General features: G+C 44.7%; 1 protein-coding gene across 7 annotated transcripts in view; it reads right to left on the bottom strand.

Moving 5' to 3' along the window:
* Positions 1-22,820, bottom strand: part of ZFAT (zinc finger and AT hook domain containing) — a 256,026-nt gene that overhangs the window by 17,895 nt on the left and 215,311 nt on the right. For 6 of the 7 annotated variants that reach the window (XR_001005720.1, XM_011977077.1, XM_011977081.1 and 3 more), the window contains 2 exons: positions 16,402-16,528; positions 13,508-13,638 (listed from right to left, as the gene is read on the bottom strand). The exons of the other annotated variant lie outside the window; for it this stretch is intronic. Coding sequence is in view for 5 of the 6 variants with exons in the window: in XM_011977077.1 (XP_011832467.1) it covers positions 13,508-13,638; positions 16,402-16,528 (258 nt within the window). In the remaining variant the exon portion in view is untranslated. The remainder of the gene's footprint in view (positions 1-13,507; positions 13,639-16,401; positions 16,529-22,820) is intronic. 7 annotated transcript variants of the gene reach the window in all.

Below are 22,820 nucleotides of genomic sequence, written 5' to 3'. Positions count from 1 at the left end.
AGTTCATTAGTAGCAAGCAGATCTAAGAACAGAGAAAGAAACTGGCTATCTCTTCTTATTCTGAGCACCAGTGAAGCTTGGACATTCACCCTACTGGTGTTGACATGACAGTCTCAGATCTTATGCTGAAACCCCAGAGAGACACCAGCTCCTGCTCTTCGAATCCACATGACCCACATACTTCTCTCTCAGAGTAGGAAGATCTACTTAATTCAACTTAATTCAACTCTCTTTTGGCCTAGTCATAAGTCCCTCTCACACAGAACCACCTCCTACCCAGCTCCTCTTACCTTGGGCAATGCTCTCAGCTCAGGTTGCTGTCACAAAGCAGCACAAGTTGAGTGACTCATAAGCAACAGCAATCTATCTCTTACAGTTCTGGCGGCTAGAAGTCTGAGATCAGGGAGCCAGCATGGTTAGGTTACAGTGCAGGCCCCCCTTCCAAGGGCAGATTATTGACCTGTAATTGTATTCTGACATGCTAGAAAGAGAGATCAAGCTCTCTCCCCTCTTATTAAGGCACTCGTCCTATTCATGGGGCTCCACCCGCATGACCTAATCACCTCCCAAAGAACCCACCTCCAAATACCATCATTTTGGGAATCAGATTGCAATCATATGAACTTAGGGGAGAACATGAACATTTGGTCCATCATAATGCCTCCCCCAGGGCCTCCTCTAAGGGAATTACTCACAATGACTCAACAACTGGAGTTTGTAAGGGGTCAAATGATTCTGAGCCACAACCATGTTAATTTGTATAACCTATGTGTTTACCTCCCTGGACCAAGCAGCAAGCTCTGCCATGAGAGGTAGCATCTGGCACAGTGTGGTGGCTCACACCTGTAATCCCAACACTTCAGGAGGCCAAGGCGGGCAGATCACTTGAGCACGGTAGTTCGAGACCAGCCTGTGCAACATGGTGAAATCCTGTCTCTAGAAAAAATACAAAAATTAGCCAGGCACAGTGGTTCACACTTGTGGTCCCAGCTACTCTGGAGGCTGGAGTGGGAGGATCACTTGAGTTGGGGAGGTTGAGGCTGCAGTGACCCATAATCATGCCACTATACTCCAGCCTTGGTGACAGAGTGAGACCCTGTCTCAAAAAAAAAGAAAAAAGAAAAGGTGGTGTCTTATCCACCCTGGACTCCTGATGCCAAGCACAGAGCCTAGACAATGCCACATCAGCACTCACCTGCTAAATGGAAGCGAGCAGAAGCAGAAATGGCTGTGGCTGAATTCTACATGCACAGTGAGAGGTAAGGAGCTATGCTGTTTCCATGATCACAGGAGCTAAGATTTATTGACCCAGCCATGTGCCAGGCACAGGGCCAGTGGCTTCATCTTGCATAATTAGGTGTAATGCATACAACAGCCCCTTGGAGTAAGTTCCATGATCTTCCCATTATACAGATGGGGAAACACAAGTTCAAAGAAGAGAAGTATTTTGTCCAAGGTCACACACTATTATGTGACAGATCCAGGGTTCCAGCCCAAGCAGTCTGGCTGTCTTTCAGCCCCTTGCTACACCACTGGCTGTGCCAAGGGCTCCTCCATCCACTGTGACATGAGCTGGGGTGACTCCCATGAAATCGGCTTCTCCAGAGATACCCCCTTGTGCTGTCCATCCGGGGCAGGGGGACTCTGTCCCAGAGGCCTGCATCTCCTGTGGTAGGGTATGCACTGCCAGCCTGGAGAGTACGAGGCTGCTCAGCACAAGTCACACCCAGGGCAACTGTGCCCCACTAGCTCAGATTCCCGACATCTGATCTGGCATTCATGGTTTTGAATGCCTATGAAGCCTCTAAAATGTACCAGGCCCTGAGCCAAGTGCTAGAGATCCCAGAGATGGGTGAGACCAAATTATCACCTGCTCTCATGGAGCTTCCAGTTTGCTGGGGGGAGAAGCCATGGGTATCAACCACACTAGATATGGTCTGTGATACAGGTCCTAAGACCTGTGATGGGGTGAGGGAGGGTACTCCTCCTCCGCGGCCCCATCTTCACCACTGCCTGGAGAGGGAGGACAGCTTCTGCCCCTCTGAAAGTATTCCCTTCCTAATTGCACCCTCAGGGCAGGAAGGACCTGACAATCCGAGAGCTGAAGCTGACCACAGGGTCTAACCTGATGTGTCCTAACGGACGGGGGTTATCCTGACATGCAGGGACCCCCCTGTAGGTCGTGCTCCTTCTTGGAGTGTTTGCTTTTATGCAGAAGCAGCTGCTCCCGGATCTTGCGCCTCCCACAGTCAGCACGGGTGGGGTGGGTCTTCTTGAAACATCCCACCATGAAGCAAGAAGGAAAATGGAGGGAGAAAGGCGGGCACCTTGCTGTTGGGCCTTGTGGGCCATGGAGAGCTTCTATTCTAAGTTTACTGGAGACTTTCTGAGTTATTGGAGGATTTTAAAGTAAGGGTTACTGTGATGTAATGATACTTCTAAAAGATCGCTCTGGCTTCTATGTGAAAACTGGATCTCAGAACAGCAGGATGGAAAGACAAGAGCATCCTCTGTAAGCCAGAGGAGGGGGACTGACAGCTGAGAACAGGCTTCTAAAATTCTAATGTGCAGGATGCCCCCGCTGCTGGTTACACACAGAGCCTGATTTGGGAGGGGTGCAGTGAAGCCAGGGACTCTGCATTTCTCACAAGCCCCCTGATGCTGACACTGCTGGCCCGGGGACCACATTTCGGGTAGCAAGGGCTTAAATGAAGGTGGTAGCTGGGAGCCAGAGGGACTATTTGAGGCCCCTTGTGAAGCAGGAGCCCACCACATGTGCTGACAGGGCAGACGTCCGGTGGGAGAGGCAAGGAGGCAAGAGGGCCTCCCAGGTTCTGGCGTAGACACTGGAGTGGCCTGGAAGCCCTCCACCAGGTGGGGACACCAGATGGATAGGAGGAGTAGGAAGGAGGGGGACCCCAAGAGTTCTTGTTTCGGGGAATTCCTCTGGCCAGGATTGGAGACTACCGTTCTGGTGAGAATGAAAAACAAGGGCCACCCTGAGGTGCGACAAGTCCACAGAGGACCCACATCACTCTCCTCCATATGTGGGACAGCTCTCGCTCACTCTCGTCAGGGCCATTACAGCCTGGCCTTGGCCCCGAACTTGAACCAGACCAAGTGATCTCAGCCAGCAAGGACTACTTCCCAGGGTGAAGCTGCCTGGAGCGGAGACGTCAATTAAAACCGACCTGCCTTGGCTAAGGACATGGGTCAGGAAACAGGCACCAAGCAAACAGTAATAAACTCAGCAGTATTAAAACTCAAATAAAGTGGGATTCTGCAAATAGCACCAATCAAGGCTGCAGCTTCTTGGGGCATAATAGCAGAAAGATGGGGACTTAGGAAAAGGAAGAAAAGCCAAGTTGAGTAGATGAGCATCCTCCGGTTAGCTAAGGATGGCTTGTATGGGAAAAAGGCATCATAATGAAATAGAGAATAACCTTTGTTCTCTATGTTTTCAAACCATTTCTCATATGGCCACAGATATATCATGGGGTTTACTTTTACTTTAAAAATTTCACAAAGAAATGGAATTTTCTGTAACTACTATGGTGTAAGAGAGCTAAGCAAGTAATAAAAGAGCTTTGGGAGAGGATGCAACGTGGAGTAGCAGCCGTCCAAAGTCATACCAGAAGCAGAAGTCTGTGAAAGAAGTTTTCGTTAAGACAAAGAAAAAGAAAAGGTTCAAACAACTACAGGAAAACTAAGAAAGGCCTACAAAGGACAAGAGTCGGCATTAAGTGACAAGGGAGAGTAACCCATTGCCAAGACTGTGAATGAACTTTTTGTTTCTGAATCTCCAAGCTAAAGGTCACCATTCCGCAACAACACAAAGAACATTCTATAAAGAATGTGAAGTATGAGAACACTTTTAAGAGGCTACCTGCATGTATAATTAGGACCTTCATACAATTAAAGTTGGCAGAGGCCCGGGATCAAATGAATTGCACTGCAGAGTTCATTAGGCAGGAGACTAACCTCACAGTCAACAAAAGCGTGCAGCTGAAAAGTGGTTGTCATAGTAAGGGCTACGATACAGGGGAAAAAAACAAAAGTCATCAGTGAGACTTCAGGATTTTACCAAGATCAAAAGGACTTGGCATTAGAAGATAAAAGTAAAACCTGGATTATAGGTATCTATTAGAAATCCTGAGCATATGCCTAACAATCTAGTATTAGATCATCTCAGGCCTAAGAAGCACGCTGGGTGCATATGCTCTCGGTCCTGGAGATACGCAACCAATTTGACTGCCCACAGAGGACACATGCAGTTCTCTTGCCTGGGTCTTCCACAGGCATTTGAATCCATCGTGACTCATTACACTACAGAGTCTGCAAGCATGGAGTGGGTGTGACACCCAAATACAATGAAGAATAACAGAAAATACAAGCAGTTATGGCAGATGGAAACTGCTGTTACCATCAATTCTTTTACAATTATACATACTTTTAATCTTCTTGGAATTATTTGATTCCTTAGATGAGCCACAATAACGACAGAAGAAAACTGTTAACGGGAAAGTGGAGTAAATGATACAACTGAAGATACTAGGGTTCCATTACGGCGTGAGAGAATACAGGTCTGCTGTTGTAATGTACAACTCAGCACAGGCAAGATGAAATGAAGTCAAAGGAGGCTTTGAAGGGGAAAGGTGAGAGGAAAGAAAAGAGAAAAGCCAGCCAGTGACTTTCCTTTTATCTGCACTGCAAGAATTGTGTTGAACTTAGGGAGAGACTTGTTTACAGTAGAAGTCAAAAAAGTGCCTCTGTGGGAACAAGAAAAGGAAAATTCCATTAACTCACCAGTTATTTGAGCTTAGAGGGATAACAGAAAAATGGGACGGACTTCATTCAATCCTTTTTGTGGCTAGGATTAGAGAAGAGATCTCACCTCGGTCCCACTTTAAGACAATTCAGATGGCCAGGCTCTCTTATGCCACAATCTGTAAAGAGTTAGAAGAGTATCTTGCACCAATAGGGTTCTTCTGTCAGATCTTTTGCTGTGTAACTACAATCACAATCACAGTTGTAGAATAGAGCGCTTGCTTTTAAAAGTAAAAATAAAAATAGATTTTGAAGCCTCATATAAATCACTTTCTAGATCCCCCTCCTCATTATTTCGTCACAAGTCTTATAAAATGTTCAACATCTGTCCCCCCGACAGGAGGAGGCCGGTCTGAGCATCCCTTCAGGTGGCCCACAGGGCACCAGGCTTCTCTCAAGCCAGAGGCTGCACCCGAGAAGTCCCTTCCGCAGAGTGGCTTCTCCCCACCAGGAGCCCTTGTCCAGATGGGCAGGAGAAAGGGGTCAGGGGACTACATTACTCAGGGCCTTAAATTAAAACATGACAGACTGGACATGCACTTCCTTGCAAACAGGCAACTGATGTATGTGGTCTCCACTGAAGTAGAGTGCCTTTTCTTGCAAAAAATAATGAACTGCAAATAACAAATAGCAATTCCAACGCTGGGTGGCAACCAACATACGTCTTCCAGCAAGAACTGCTACTTAAGCTCCCTCTCAGACTTCACACTGTATGCTGAGCCCAGGGTGGGAGCTCTGCCTGCTCTTCTCCCAACACTGCCAACCATCACGGGGACCCACCTGAAGGCTGAAGGTGGCAAAGGTTGTGTAGAAGCAGTTGGGAGAAGAAGGTGGGGTGATTTGGGCAATGCTGGGGTTCCTGCTTGGTTTTCTGTTTGTTTCATTTTGATCAGTGGTTAAAGCATGTCGGAGGAGCACTTGGGATTTTGAACAAGATTAAGGCAGAATAATTCTGTGCTGTGCCCGGCTAAGAGCCTGCATGGGGAAAAGGCAGGTGTCCATGGGTCTGAGGCAGTCCAAATTGCTCTTTCCCACTGAGGCCCCATCACACAGTGCGGAAGCGTCCAGCACATTGCAGGGAAAACAACCAACAGAAGAGAGGGGCAACCCCAGGAGGCACTAAAACTGGCAGATAGTGTGTGTGACGCCCCATCCCCACCCCAGGCTCATAAGCCAGGGGCAGCCAACTCCCGGGCTGCAGGGGAAATGCCCCATGTGGACAGAGACACAGGCCTGCCACGTAGCGTGCTGCTAACACTAGTTCCTACTGGACATCTACTCCCATGCAGGCAGTGGCAACAATGGTCTGCTTGCTCATGGCCAGGAGGATTGAGTGGAGTGCTGGCGCTCCATGGGGGACTCCTGGGGGTCAGTGCACCGTGCTGGCACAGTCCTCAGCTGTGACTCTCTCAAAGACACAGGATGGAGCTGATTCCTGAACCTTGAACCAAAATCTCAACTGTGATAGAAATATGGATCTGCCAATGGATGTGTTTTCTGGAAGCTACTAAATCACCATGAAATCTGTCCACCAAAATTGTCTCTGTGAAACTGAGAATTTCACCCTTGAATCAAATAACACCCTTTCACTGACAAAGAGACACTCACACCCTGAAACACATTTGTACATGTGTAATAGTTCATTTTATGTGTCAACTTGACTGGGCCATGGGTGCCCAGATATTTGGTCATACATTATTCTAGGTATGGCTGTGATGGTGTTCTGGGATGAGAATAACATTTAAACTGGCAGACTGAATAAAGCAAATGGCCCTCGCTAGTGTGGGTGGGGCCCATCCAATCAGCTGATGGCCTAAATAGAATAAAAAAGTTGACCCTCCCCTTTTGAAAAGGAGGGAATTCTTCCTCCCAATAGCCTTCAAGCTGGGACACTGGTTTTTCCTGCCTTTGATCTCAAGCTGAAACACTGGCCCTTCCTGCATCCCAAGCCTGCAGGCTTTCAAACTGGAGTCACACCACTGGCTCTCCTGGGACCCCAGCCTGCTGACAGCAGACATTGGGATTTGTCAGCTTCCACAGTCACATCAGCCAACTCCTTCTTTTACACACACACACACGCACACAAACACATACACACACCCCTGTGAGTTCTGTTTCTCTGAGCAACTCTGACAAACACAATGTATTTCTTATCAGGTCTCAGTAAAGCAGGAATGGTGACTGAGTCACAGAGAAGCAGGCTTGGCAAAGTGCATGCTGCTCGACAGCCTCACTTGGACAAGACTGTATCAGGTGAGCTCTTATACACAGGGGAATGTCCTGTCCATTCATACATGCACATGGACTGAAAAGCAACTTCTACAATGAACGAATGACTCACACCACTTCACTGGGAGCCCAACTCCCTTCCCCATCCTCTGAGGCTGATACCCCACAATGCCCCAGCACCCCCAGTCTGCTGTTTAGGGTAAACCCTCAGCAGTAAAAACAACACAAAATTTAAAAAACACACAAAACTCAGAAAGACCGAAGATTATCACAAAGGCAAACTGTTCAATCATCCTGACCTTCTTAAAAAGAAGATGCAGTGTCATCATATGGTGTACTTATTACTTAAAACACCCCCAGGGAAAGAAGAAAGGGCATGGTGCCGTAGCTGGCTTGGTGGACCCAGGAACCACAGGCCAAGACAAATGTCAGTGACAGTCTTAGACAGGCACAGATTGTTCTGCTAAATATCAAAGGGCAGGAATGCTCAGTGCAGGTTCACTATTTGCAAAAACCAATATATTGTCACTTGTTAAAAATGCCAGTGTGACTTCAAGAGGGTAACATAGGTCAGGAAGCCGATGGCAAAAGGACATTATGCCCTAGGATATGCCATAAGGCCACAAACTGTTTGGATTCCCAGTAGGCAGAAGGGAGAGACCAGGCTGAGATAATTCTGAGGCTTGGAATCCCTGTCCCATGTTACAACCAGGCAAGTCATTACTCTATGCAGGGCCTCTTCCACCACCCCTACCTCTGCCTCCAGTCACCCAGCTGGCACCAGCCACAAGCCCCTGCTCCCACCCTACACTCACAAAGCCTCCCTGCTCAGCACCTGCCCCTACCCCAGACCCAGGTCCATGGGCCCCTGGTGCTCCCCATAGCACTCCTGGGTCCCTGGGCCACCTCCTTGAAGCATTCATCACTCTCGATTGGAACTGCCTGTTTAAGGCTGCATTTTCCATACCTCTCAGCCAGTTCTGCTTGTTCTTTTTTCCACTGCACTTTTTGCTGCTAACGTACTATTATAATTTCCTTATTACATGTGTGTGAATTGGCTATCTACCCCAATTAAAACGTAAGCTTCTCAACCATATCATCCGTCTGATTCGTTCACTGAACTATCCCAAGTGTTGAGAACAGTGTCTGGCTGGTAAAAGCAGCTCAAGGAGTATTTGTTGTATGAAAAAATAAGTCATTTCCCTTGTTAGACCATTTGCCTCTTAAGAGTGGGAACTATCTTAATTCTGTAGCCGATTGGTGGGCACAGTGATGCCCATGGCCCTCAACCAAAGATGTCCACATCCTCATCTTTGAGGCCTGTGAATATGTGGCCTTACATAGCAAAGAAGAATGTGCAGATGTGATCACATTAAGGATCTGGTGATGGAGAAGCCATCCCAGATGGATAGTCCTGGATTATTTGGGTGGGTCCAATGTCATCAGAAGGGCCCTTAAAAAAGGGAGTAGGAAGGCTGGCAATTTGACTCTGGAAGCAGAGGTCAGAGTGGGTGGATGTGAGAACTTAGCCTGCCGTTGGCGGTTCTGGGGATGCAGGAAGGGAGCCTTGGGTCAAGGAGTGCGGTGGCCTCTAGATGCCAAAAAAGGCAAGAAAGGAATCTTTCCCAGAAACACTAGCTCTCTCGACACCTTGATTTTAGCACAGGAACCACTACAGACTTCTGACCTCCAGAATTGTAAGACAGTATAAGTTTGTGTTGTTTCAAACCATAAATTTGTGGTAATTTGTGGCAGTGGCGATAGGAAATCAACACAACCAGAGAGTGAACACATGGCAGTTGCTCAGTAAATGCCTACTAAATGAGTGCCTGTCAATCATAAATACAGTGTTACTTTGTGTAAGGAAAAGAGAGAGAGATCAGACTGTTACTGTAGCTATGTAGAAAGGGAAGACATACGAAATTCCACTTTGACCTGTACCTTGAACAATTGGTTTGCTGAGATGCTATTAATTTGTAACTTTGCCCTAGCCAGTTTGCCCCAACTTTGAGCTCACAAAAACATGTGTTGTATGGAATCAAGGTTTAAGGGACCTAGGGCTGTGCAGGATGTGCCTTGTTAACAAAACGTTTACAAGCAGTATGCTTGGGAAAAGTCATCGCCATTCTCTAGTCTCAATAAACCAGGGGCACAATGCACTGCGGAGAGCCGCAGGGACCTCTGCCTTGGAAAGCCGGGTATTGTCCACGGTTACTCCCCATGTGATAGTCTGAAATATGTCCTCGTGGGATGGGAAAGATCCGACTGTCCCCCAGCCCGACACCCGTAAAGCGTCTGTGCTGAGGTGGATTAGTAAAAGAGGAAGGCCTCTGTCTCCTGCCTGCCCCTGGGAACTGAAGGTCTCGGTATAAAACTCTGTTGTACATTTGTTCAATTCTGAGATAGGAGAAAAACCGCCCTATGGCGGGAGGCGAGACATGTTGGCAGCAATGCTGCTTTGTTATTCTTTACTCCACTGAGATGTTTGGGCGGAGAAAAGCATAAATCTAGACTACGTGCGCATCCAGGCATAGTAACCTCCCCTTGAACTTAATTATGACATAGATTCTTTTGCTCACATGTTTTTGCTGACCTTATTATCACCCTGCTCTCCTACCGCATTCCTCTTGCTGAGATAGTGAAAATAATAATCAATAAAAACTGAGGGAACTCAGAGACCGGTGCCGGTGCAGCCCTTGGTATGCTGAGTGCTGGTCTCCTGGGTCCACTGTTGTTTCTCTATACTTTGTCTCTGTGTCTTATTTCTTTTCTCAGTCTCTTGTCCCACCTGACAAGATATACCCACAGGTGTGGAGGGGCACGCCACCCCTTCGAGTCTAAAATAAAATCCAATCCATAAGAACATCCACGAGTGATTTAAGGCATGAGCCACTGGTGATGACGGTTGCTGTTATTTTCTTCGGTTTTTCTTTTCCTTTAAATAACTAATTTTGACTCAGAGATGCTCATGATAGCATTTCCTGTGCGGCTAGCTGTCTTCCATCTACCTTCTTAGGCAGTTCTATTTATCGAATACAAATTTCCTCCTCGTAAAACCTTAACGCAAGATTTAACAACAATAACAAAAGGAATCACCTTATTTAATGAAAACTGTTAGGTTTAACAAACACACACTTAGTGGCACTCAGGTTCTCACGTGGGCCCTTCTGCCGGGCTGGAAGCGCGGCACGCAAGCGTGATTCTTTCTGAGCGTTTGGAGATGCTCAGGCCCCGTGAATCTATTTTTAATGATGACACTCAAGAAAAGAGAGAAAGTGACGAGAAGTCATTGAAGACACATTTCTGCGTCCAACAGAGAATTTAAATGGCCTCAATTATGGGCAAAATCTTTTCCTTGTCTCTTCAAAGAGCAAGAAGCAAACAGTTTTTTTCCCAGCTCTCTTCTCTCCAACACTGCCAGCCCCACACCAGGCCTGCCATTACTTTCATCCCAGAAGCTAAAAACTCCAAAAGACTTGGGATTAATCACTTTCAGTGATTATTGATGAATTTTGATATATAAGATTTTTTCAGTTAACATTAATAAATCACGAAAATTATAAATAGAGTATATATCTATTTGTTTATATGAGAAATAAATTTTGAAATGTTTAACCCTCCAGAAGCAACTATGTACAATGTAGAATTTGTTTTGTTTTTGGTCTTGTGGAAGATGTATATAAAAGAGATATAAAAAGATCTCAAAACATGCTATCCCATAGTAATTTGAAACATTGTTCTGCAATATAAATCACACACTTTATGATGAGGAATTCTTGCTTTTTTCTCTCCGGCAATACTGATTTATAGGATACAGCTGAAGAATCAAAACCTCCAACATAGTCAATTCTATTTCGTAACACGTATTAAGCAACTACTATGTGTGATGTCTTGGGTTGGAGCAAGAGAAAGCCCCCGATATCAAGGTGCCTCCCACAGGAGGAAAAGCTTTCCTCTTTTCAGCTGGTGCACCAGGGTTCACATGTCAGTGCTTCAGCACAGTTATCAAGCGGGCATAATTTCTTGACTAAAAAACCCTAAGCCAGAGTTTAATTAAAAGAAAAACGTTGAAACCAATTTTTCTAATAAATACAGCTATATTTCAATTTAAACTATAGGACAATGGAATTCAGAGGGCATCCTTTCACCTGGGAGAGCCTGAAACACTTCATTTCCTTTGCTATAGGAGTGGTGCTTAGCGTCTACCCACCCATCGGTCTGTTCATCCACTCTCCTCTCTGTCATTTATCAAGAGCTGCCTTGAGCGGGGTGCAGGGCCAGGCAGACAAGATAATGGCCAGGACATACACCTTCTTGGGGAACATTTCCAAATGCAGTTCCCCACGACTGTGTTCAACAGCACTCTTTGCTGTGTTTGCAATAAGAAAGAAGATCCTCGGAAGGGCGGCACTCTTCTCCTCCTGCAAACACGTTTAGCTTGTTGACACTGGTGGTTCTGGATGCTTATCTGCCTCATCCCTTGTTGTGCTGTCAGTCTAATGCCTCGAAGCACATCTAAGCTGTAACCCAAACCCTGTGACCTCGTGTATCACTGCACTGCCTGCGAGGCTCAATAAATCATGTCTCCCAGCAGCAGCAGATCAATTTAGTTCTTAGAAGACACAAGTCACAGTCAGAGGCGCCTTCCTGCACCCTCAAAAGGGTTTCACGTGTATGAAACATTCAAATTCCTCCTGATACCATCCCAGAGAGACCCTCCTAAAGCACCAGGTCCAGCTGGGGACTCCACATGTCAAGATGCAAATGAGGAGTTTCGGAAGAGATTCATAAGACAATCTGAAGACGGCAACCTAGTAAACACCAAGAAAAGCTAAAAAGGTACTTAGCCTGGAAGGATATGAATCTTTTCTCAGCCAATGCAGACACCAGATTGCTACAGACTGAAGCATCCCGCTGCTGACTCTCCAGCTCGACTCCTGAGAGAAACCACACTGTGGAGGAGGGATTTTAGGACATGCAATCCAAACATTCATCTAGATATGCTAAGTCTTGTCCGTAGGTCAAGAAACTCAAGGGCTGAAACCGAATGTACTTACTAATTCCCCCAGAGAATTACTTGGCCTGAATTTCATGCTTTGCATTGTGCCCTGGGCACACTCAGGGGACAGTTGTGGAGATAGCACTGGGATGTCCCCTCCTGGCTCATGAGGCCACCAGGGACACATCACTCAGATGTCCCTATGTCAGTGCCTCATTAAGAAATATCTTGTTAGTGCCAGGAAAAGCTAACACCCTTCCTGAATTAACTGTTTAACGCCTCCTTTCTGTTTTCTGTTATACAATTCGGTAACAAATTTAATCAATTTCAGACAACTCTAGTAATACACACCTCTTCCAGGTCTCTCCTCACATGTCAGAGATCTTCCCCAACAACCCTTTACAAAATCATCCCAACCCACACTCCTGGATCCCACTCCTCTCCTGCTTCTCTTGCTTTACTTTTCTCCTGGCACTTGTTCACCATCTGACATCCTTTATGTCATACTGGTTTATTCGTGCTTTATCCTTTTCCCCATTGGAAAGTAACCACCATGATGGCAGACACTGGTTCTCTCCTAGACCCCAGCAACTAGAACTCTGCCTGACAACAGTAGGCACTCAATAAATACCAAATGAGTCAATACAGGAGTGGGTAAATGTGAGAAACTCCATGGTTTGCATTTCTACTTTCTCTGTGAACTTGAACTTTGATTTCAGATTACAAATTTCCCTGGTTTTGATGCATTTACTATTTTGGTTTTCTGTTTTTAAAGTATTTGTGTAAGCCAGCTAAAATCTTTTGTAAAATGAAACAACAGGTAGTAGATAGAGAGATAGGTATAAACAGATTAAAAGGATGACCTAATTATCAAACACATTGCATTTTAACAGATGGTAAAGTCTCCACTGAGGACAGAAAAGGAAATGAGCCAAGCAGATAAAGGATTAATTAAGTGGAGTAACCTTTATTCCAAAACTGACCATCTCTTCCTACCAGAGCAGTATCCTGTGTTGATCTGATCAGGTGTTTACTATTTAGGAAGGCTAGTCCACTGGGAAATCCTCCTGGCTTCTCTGGCTACCCCCATGCATCCTACTAGCTCAATTTACTGATGGGGACTTAGGCACTGAGAGCTGCTTTCACCAGAGATGTGTCTCAATGGTCCACATCATGCTCATTCTCACTCTGGGAATCTTTGAAAGAAAATGAACGGAGAGTTTCCAGAATTTTTTTTTAAATATACTATACCTCTCCCCCAAACACCTCCCACATATAGAGCTATTGAAGAAGCACTCCCATGAGATCAGAGGTAGAAAAGAAAAGGTGTGAGACTGACCAATTTCATTCCAAGTTCTACCTCAGGTAAGTTAAAGACTTAGAAACACACGGAAGAGGAGAGAACCTGACTGTGAGACACACAGGGATGAATACTCACAGGAGGGTCCCTACCTGTTTAACCACAGTCACTGTCCCTGGTGCCATGGCAACCACCGAGGCAAGGGCAGTGGCGTCGTGGGTCTCGGCGCCCAGCTCAATGATCTGCTGCAGGATGTTCACGGCTGTGGGGTCCAGTCGGTCGCCTTAAGAGGAAGAAGCAAAGAGGACACCATTCAGGCCACTGGTGCTGAAGGACATGGAATGCAAAACCAGCCCGTCTGTTCCCTTGGGTGATGCCTTCTCCACAGGATGCATGGGCTCTCTGTAATCGCTCATTTTGACAACAGAAATAATCTGTATGGTGCTTTATAGCTTATAAAGCATTTTCTATAAGAATTATCTCAAAACCCTAAGCAACCCTGTGAGGATGGGACATTGAGATGTTATTTGCATTTTGTAGGATCCTCATTTGGGTCACTGAGTCAGTTACACCACAAAGCCAGAACTCGAACCCATGTTCTCTGAGTCCTAACATGCGGACACGTGGCTGCCCTCGAAGCTGAACTCCTGAGGAGTGCCAGCCAGCCCGTTCAGCTGCACACTCAATGAAAGTGTGTGCCAAGAAATTCCACAAGTTATGGGCAAAACATCCAAGGATGTCTCAATTATTCAACCAGTGGGCTTTAGAACTCCAAACCAACTGAAGCTGGGGGTTCTATTTTAACCATCTCTAAAGACGGGATTCTGCATCATCAGGGCAGCTATTTAGTATCCCTGCCTGCTCCCACCATCTGCCAGGCCATCTGCAACCGTCCTGAGCATACCCTGACCCTGATCATTAATTTACTAAAAGAGAAATGACTGCTTGATCTCCACCTTAGCATAATATTTTGCAGGCTCTGCCAACATTTTCATCCTCATGGGCAGCTTTTTGTGGGCCGTGTTCCAATGTGAGTCAATCAATAAGAGATAAGAGAAGGGGAACTCAACGTGTCTCATGCAGAAGGTAGGACAAGCCGGTGGCTGAGGCAGTGGCCAGCTTATATTCACAATGCATCGCCTGGTACTCCCCAAACACATGTCCCTTAAGGGAAATGGTGCAAATGCACCTTGCAGCCAACCACTCTGAACATGCAAGGACAAAAACATTTACCTGTGCAACTTACTGAGGCGAGGTTCTAATTCCGCATCCACAGACTCCCTCAATGACCATTTATCAAACCCTAGGAACTATTGCTCCTGATAAGAATAAAGACAAAGTCCTACCCCTTCCCCCTCACCCCCCAACTCCTCCCAGGGCACACAGGCTCCTAAGCCAGACTGTAAGCAAATCCTTACAGAACCTGGCAGGTCCCATGTCAGGAGTGCAATTAGGAAACAGTGCAGAAAAGGGGGGTGTTCTCAGGAGGTGACCTGCAGTCTGAGTACTGCAGATGAGGATGAGTTTGGCAGAAAAAGGCTGTGAGGGAGAAGAAACCAGGCCATACCCCAGGGAGCACTGGAGTGTGTGTCCCTTCTGAGAGCTGCAGATCTGGCTGAGGGCAGCACAGCCCAGGGGTGTGGTGGCAAGAGACAGTGACACGGCCAGGCAGGAGCCAGAGAAGCTGAACCTGGCCTTTTCAGCTGCAAAGTTAAGAGCTATGAAGAGACATTGGAGGGCCTTAGAAGATGTGAGAGAGTGAATGAGTCTGAGCATCAGCCTGTGTGTGTGTTGGGGTGTGTGTGTGTGCGTATGTGCTGTGTGTGTGCTCATAGGGGATGAAGACAGACGGGCTGCATCTTGCAGCTCCTGAGCAATCACTGATGTCACTGGATCATTGTAGGAAACTCAAGTCCTGAAGGAAACTCAAGTTCTGACAGGACCTCAGCGCGGAGAGCCATGTTTAACAGCCTGGGCCTCGACTCTCCCGTCTGCAGAAGTGGAGGCGCTGCCTCCCGAATTCCCTGCAGCTCAGCAGGCAGTGAACACAGCCCTGCCAATTAGTCTTCCCTAAACCAACTGGCCCACAGGAGTTTTCTGTGCAGCTTCCTTACAATCTGGAGTTTGGGGGCTTAAGAACTGGGGAAAAATGGTGTCTTCCTAACTCCTATTTCCTATCACCATTGCATTTTACCTAATGTTTCCTCTTTAACCCAACCTGCTTTGACCTCTGCCCTTGTACAGGGCTGTGGTATGAAACATTAGCTTGTGTTTTGTTCATCTTTTAAAAACAGCATCAAGAAAAACTGTTTTCTAAGCATAATGCCCCAACTGCCACTAGGCTGGTACAGTGGCTTTTTTTTTTTTTAGAACTGATCTAACATTTGAAAATCATGACATTTCATATAAAAATCCTGACTGCGCCTTTTGGGAAGGACTTGGAGAATGAGTGACCTGGCCTTGCAGGTCTGCAAAGTGAACTCCCACACGCCAGAGTCTCTGCCACTCTCTACCACTCACTGAGCCCACACCACCTCCTGCCACTGCCTGCCTGGCCCCTGTAGGCCCTGGAGGAGATGTCCCTGAGGAATCACGGAATGGGACGATGCCATGACAAGAAGTTAGGTGACCCAGATTCCAGGATGAGCTCCAACATCCTAAAGTGGGTGACCTTCAGCCAACCACTAACAACCATGAACTATTAGCCAACCATTAACAATGAAAAGCAACCTTCCGCATCCGTGAAGTGAGAATAATGAGATCTCCTCCCCTCACAAGGCTGCTCTGAGAATTAAATGTGATAAGATGCGGGGGAATCTTGCAGTCCTGTTGTAAGGCCTCCCCTCTGCTTTGGCTTTCTTCTAGAGCATTTCTGGAGGCAGAGATCTCTGGTGCCTGACAACGGGGCTGCTTCTGCAGTCTGAACGCTGGGTCAGGGATTCGGAAGTAGATCACCTGATGGACATCATTCATCTGCAAATGCATTCATTCAGCATGTCTAGGAAAGACAGTTCTGAGATGGCAAGGGAAGAGCAGGTGTCCTCACCACTCTCAGAGGTGTATCTCAGGTCCTGGAGTGCGGCCACTGCTGCCTGTGTCCCTTGAGCATCTTCTTCGGCCTCTGTGATGTGGAGATACTGGGTGGAGGGCTCCTCAGGAGCTTCTGTTGCTGTCTAAATAAAAACATAATATCTAAGTCATCTCCTAAAAGATCGACTGTTGCTCAGAAGTTCCAAGAATATGTATTAAGATAGAACAAATACATATAAGAAAGCAATACATTGCAACATCTCGTTTACCTGGCACCCCTGAGGAACCAGTTGCTCCCATAAATACACTTCCCAAAGAGAAAAATTCTCTGTGAGGATCAAGACCTTTAAAAACCGGCTTTGGTAAAAAGCCCCTGCTGTACATTTTTGTGGTGGGAAACAGAGTTTATGTATGCTGTTCACAATTAGAGACTTGACCAGCTCAGATATTCTTGCATACGCTTTTCTAACGGCTCCTCTGTCTCCTCCTGCTGCTACCAACACTACCTCTGATCTGTGCCTTACCCTGGGGATTGGGTGCCATGTGGCCAACAGAGGAAGGGGCATAGCCACGGGGCAGCTGAGGGTTGAAGGGGTAGGGCGGGTGATTATACAGAGGAAGGGGCACAGCCACAGGGCAGCTGATGGTGGAAGGGAGAGAACCAGTGATCACACAGCACATGGACAGCGCAGGTCCTGGCAGAGTAAGAGTTCAGCAAATCTTAGCTATTTGTGCCATTGTTTTTTGTTTTTTGTTTTTTTTTTTTTTTGAGATGGAGTCTCGCTCTGTCACCCAGGCTGGAGTGCAGTGGCGTGATCTTGGCTCACTGCAAGCTCCACCTCCTGAGTTCAAGCGATTCTCCTGCCTCAGCCTCCCGAGTAGCTGGGATTACAGGCATGTACCACCACACCCAGCTAATTTTTGTATTTTTGTAGAGACAGGGTTTCACCATGTTGGCCAGGATGGTCTCCATCTCCTGACCTTGTGATCCACCTGCCTCAGCCTCCCAAAGTGTGAGCCACCACGCCCAGCCACGCCATTCTTATTCGTACATGAAGGTGTAAGAAACAAAACTGACTACAAGAAATATATTTGCACAAAACCAAGACTTGTGAGGGTAGGAGGAGTTAAAGTGGCATTCACAGGTACCTCGTGCCTCAAAGAGAGAAGAGGTGGAACAGAATTTTTATAGAACTAGATGTTAATAATTATCTCTTTCTGGAAGGGATGGAAAGTGCAAGCAAAACTATAAGGATGGATGCATGAATGTCACCAATCAAGAAGAACAAAAAGAAGGACTTCAGACAAAATGTACAGGAGTCAAGTTATGCTCTATAAGCACATACCAGTAAATGACATAGAGGTTCAGAATAGCATATAATATTTCTTCACAGCCAACTGGCCAAGTCCGTTTAGGTGTTTCCATCCTGACATACAGCAGACACCCTAAAAATATTCAATCAATGCATAAATGAACAAAAAGAATATTTTGTTCTCAGTACCATGAGGCAACAGATTAGCCGTCAGTAGATCCAGGCAATGCCTGAGCCTGTGAAAGGACAGGACGCAGCCTGAAAGGTTTCTCCTCATTCTGGGGAAAGCATGTCATAATTGCTGTCAGGAAGGGTGGTACTTGTTGCAAGGCATTCCTGGGAGCCAGGTGACATGCACATTGCTGGAAGAGGAGGCTTGTTACTCCACTGGTGACCCCTGCATGGCAGCTTCCTGGCTGCTCACCATCTCATGGAGATGAGTATGGAGTCAACTACCTGGCTTTATGTCAACTATTTCTGTTGTGTTCATGGCTCTGCATAAGATGCTAGCATCTGCTGGAAGCGAGGCCTTCAGTGGAGATAGGGCATCACTGCATGCATTTATAAAAGCACCGACTGACAAGATGGATTGAGTTTTACATCAGTAATTGACATTCAAGTGTCTATTTTGTTAATGAAGAGTAAATTCTTCCAGTATGTATTAATACTTGAAACACTAGGTGATTAATTGTTTTTGCATAGATGAAGATGTAACAGTGATCGTCATCAACATCTGCAATAATCATAGCAGCTGCCATTTTCTGAGGGCCTCCAGGGGACTCATTCAGGCCACAGCATTTTGCACATGGTTTCTCTCAGTGCTTCTGAGCTCTCAGGCATTATTAGCCTACTGTACAGACGAGAACACTAAGCCATGAGGGTTAAACAATGGCTCAAGGGCAAGTAGTTTACAGGTGACAGAGGATTCAAAGTTAAGTCTGTCAGACTCCAAAACTCTTTTTAAAAGAATTTTTATAAAAAAAAAAAAAATTAAACACACAAAAGCAGAGAGACAGGTCTAATAAACCTCCATGCATCCACTAACCAATTTCAGCAATTATCAATCATGGCAAGTCTTTCCTTTTTTAATTGTAAGTTCTGGGGTACATGTGCAGAACATGCAGGTTTGTTACATAGGTATACGTGTGCCATGGTGGTTTGCTGCACCCATCAACTCATCATCTACATTAGGTATTTCTCCTAATGCTGTCCCTCCCCTAGCCCCCTACCCCCAACAGGCCCTGGTGTGTGATGTTCCCCTCCCTGTGTCCATGTGTTCCCATTGTTCAACTCCCATTTATGAGTGAGAACATGTGGTGTTTGGTTTTCTGTTCCTGTGTTAATTTGCTGAGAATGATGGTTTTCAGCTTCATCCATGTCCCTGCAAAGGATATGAACTCATCCTTTTTTATGGCTGCATAGTATTCCATGGTGCATGCATACCGCATTTTCTTTATCCAGTCTATCATTGATGGGCATTTGGATTGGTTCTAAGTCTTTGCTATTGTGAATAGTGCTGCCATAAACATACGTGTGTGTGCATGTGTCTTTACGTACAATTATTTATAATCCTTTGGGTATATGCCCAGTAATGGGATTGCTGGGTCCAATGGTATTTCTGGTTCTGGATCCTTGAGGAATCTCCTCACTGTCTTCCACAATGGGTAAACTAATTTACACTCCCATCGACAGTGTAAAAGCATTCCTATTTCTCCACATCCTCTCCACCATCTGTTGTTTCCTGATGTTTTAATGATCACCATGCTAACTGGCGTGAGATGGTGTCTCATTGTGGTTTTGATTTGCTTTTCTCTAATGACCACTGATGATGAGCTTTTTCTCATATGTTTGTTGGCCACATAAATGTCTTCTTTTGAGAAGTATGTGTTCATATCCTTTGCCTACTTTTTGATGGGGTTGTTTTTTTCTTGTAAATTTGTTTAAGTTCCTTGTAGATTCTGGATATTAGCCTTTTGTCAGATGGATAGATGGCAAAAATTTTCTCCCATTCTGTAGGTTGAATCATGGCCAGACTTTCTTGGACTATGTTCCCACATACTCCATGCCCTGCTCTGGGATTATTCTGAAGCAAATCCTGAAATAATTATTTCCCCTATAAATATTTCATACTGTATCTCTAAAAAATAAAACTCATCCAAAAAAGAACTACAATGCTCCTGTCGCACTCAAAAACTTTACAATAAATCCTTAATATCATCAAAGGTCTAGACAATGTTTAAATTTCCCCAATTACCTCATTTTTTAGGTTTGTTCAAATCAAATCTAAATGAGGTTCACACACTACAACTGATTAATGTGTCTCATAAGACTTAAAACCCATATGCTCTTCCTCCATTTCTAGCTTTTCTCCCCTTGTAGTTATTTGTTGAAGACAGCAGGGGTTTTGCCTTACAGAGCTGTCAGCAATCTAAGTTTCGCTGATTGTATCACCATGGAATTGACCAATGTTCCTCCATCCATGGTGTTTTCTGTAAACTGGTCATTGGATATAAATACAAATGTTTAAGTAGATTCAGGTTCCCTTTTTGTCAAGAATGCTGCATGGGTGATATTGGGCAGTTCTTTCAGGAGACATGATTTGGATGGTGGTCTCTTTTATGTAAGGTCAGCAGTAACTGATGATCATTGTTAAACCCATGACACCACTAGAAGGCTGCAACATGGTAATATTCTTATTTTTCACGGGTTAGTTGAAATATTTCAAAAGAAAAAACTTCCCCTCATCAAATGTTTGGTTATGTTTACACAGGGTTTTGTTTTGTTCTGTTTTGTTTTGTTTTGTTGTTAAAGGTAGAATAAGGCTGGGTATGGTCGCTCATGCTTGTATTCCCAGCATTTTGGGAAGTCAGGGTGGGAAGATCACTTGAGGCCAGGAGTTTGAGACCAGCCTAGGCAACAAAGAGAAATCCTGTTTCTATTTAAAACTTTTTTCAAAAAATTAGCCAGGCATAGTGGTGCTTGCCTATAGTCCTATCTACTTGGAAGATAGTAGAAAGGACTATCTACTCTCTCCTGAGGTAAGAAAATTGCTTGAGCCCAGGAGTTCGAGGTTGCAGTGAGCTATGAAGGGAGGCTCCAAGGCATGCCAACCTGGGTAGCTAGACCCCATCTCTCAAAAAAATTAAAAAATAAAGATAGAACAATTACTTGATTCTTGGTCTTAATTTACCGATTTTCAAAAATAAAGAGTTGATTCTCTAACATTCTACAAAAATGACTAAGTTGTTTTTTCCAAATATCATTATAAACTTACAGAATTAAACATATTTTATGTGTTTCACTGTCATTATTAAACACTAGTAACAGCCTCAGAATCACAAGATCATCCCTACTACCAACAATAGAATACTTGAAAACTGCAGTTTGTGCAGTCTGTTTTGCCCTTAGGTTACATCCCCATCAAACAACTGTTTTGAAATCTCTTGAAATTGTTCCTCTCCATGTAGTTAGGTCACCAATTTGATATACAGTTAGAATCATTTATTTCATTTTACTCACAATGTTTAAGACTTGCTTTTTAAGTTAAATTTTGTTTTTATTATTATATAAAATACTTTTACAATATTTTATATAATCAGAGTCAAAGCTACACAGCAGGGTATTTTGAGAAATTTAGCTTCTCCCCGTCCCTTCCATCTTGCTCTCTGCCTCCTTTCCCTACATATAATGACCCCATTTCTTATTTTTTGTAACTACTTTACTTTGAAATAATTTTAGACTTACACAAGAGTTCCAAAGATGTAAAGAGCTGCAACAGAGTTCCTGGAGACCCTTTACCCAGCCTCCCCTAAGCTTGACATCTTTCGTAATCATGGCGCAATGATCAAAACAAGAAATTAACATTGGGACACTATTACTAATTAAACAACAGGCTTTCTCCAGATTCCTCCAGTTTTCTCATTAATGTCCTTTCTCTGTTCCAGGATCTAATCGTGCATCCCACAGCACATTTAGCTAACATCATGCTTTCACTGTCTCCTCCTGGCTGTGAAAGTTCTCACTTTCCTTATCTTTCATGACCCTGACACTTCTGAGGAGTACAGATGAGGTATTTGACCACGCATATCATTTGGATTTGTCCGATGGTTTCTGATAATTAGACTGAGGTCGAAGATTTTAGTTAAGAATACCATGAGATGAAGTGTCTTCTCATCTGATCACATCATAACAGCATGCTTCATTACTGATGTCAGCGTGCCTCACTACTGATGACGCCAACCTCTATTGCTTGTGAAGGTGGTGTCTCCACTGTAAAGCTTCTATTTTTGCCTTTTGTAATTAATAAATATTTTGAAGGAGATATCCAGAGTTTATGTGAGTATCTCATTTCTCCTTAAACTTTTGCCTACTAACCTAGCACTCATTAATGGATCTCACCTGCTAGGATTGTTACTGCAGTATTCTAATAGTAATTTTCTATTTCCCTCATTCCTTCTACATTTATTAATCATTATTTTTGGGGGGAAATACATAGTTCCTTCTCCCACATTTACTTATTCAATCATTTATTTATGTCAGGATGGACACATAGTGTCCCAGTGAAACTTTGGGATGGTTTCCAAACAGTGGGATTATTGAGTTAATGGATAAATAAATGCATATGTAATTTTGTTACATATTGCTATTCCCTTCATTGGGTTGGGCCATTTTACATTCCCACCAGCAACGTATGAGAGCAGATTTCCCCACAGCCTTTCCAGCAGAGATAATGTCAAACTTTTGGATCTCTGTCAAGCTAGTAGGTGAGAAATTCCATCTCGGGCTAATTTTAATGAAAATTTATTTCCTTACAGGTGAGGCTGCTCATGTTCTCAGTTATTCAAGGTTATTTACATTTCCTTTTCCCTGAACCTTTCTTATCTCTTGTCCATTTTTCTAATGGGTTGATCTTTCTCATCACTATTTTTTATAGGCCTTTGATAAAGATATTAATTTTTTCTATGTGACAAAAAATTTTTTTATCATTTATCTTTTTACTTATGAGCTCTTTTCCATAAGACTTTTAAAGTTTTTCTATGCAGTCAATTTTTTTAAAGTATTTTTCCTTATTGAGTCTGGATTTTGAATTATAGTTACAAAAGGTCTCCACACTCTCAGTTTA

The sequence above is a fragment of the Mandrillus leucophaeus genome, unplaced genomic scaffold (genome assembly GCF_000951045.1).
Source record: "Mandrillus leucophaeus isolate KB7577 unplaced genomic scaffold, Mleu.le_1.0 Scaffold173, whole genome shotgun sequence".
NCBI lineage: Eukaryota > Metazoa > Chordata > Mammalia > Primates > Cercopithecidae > Mandrillus > Mandrillus leucophaeus.
This window is presented reverse-complemented; position numbering and strand designations above follow the sequence as displayed.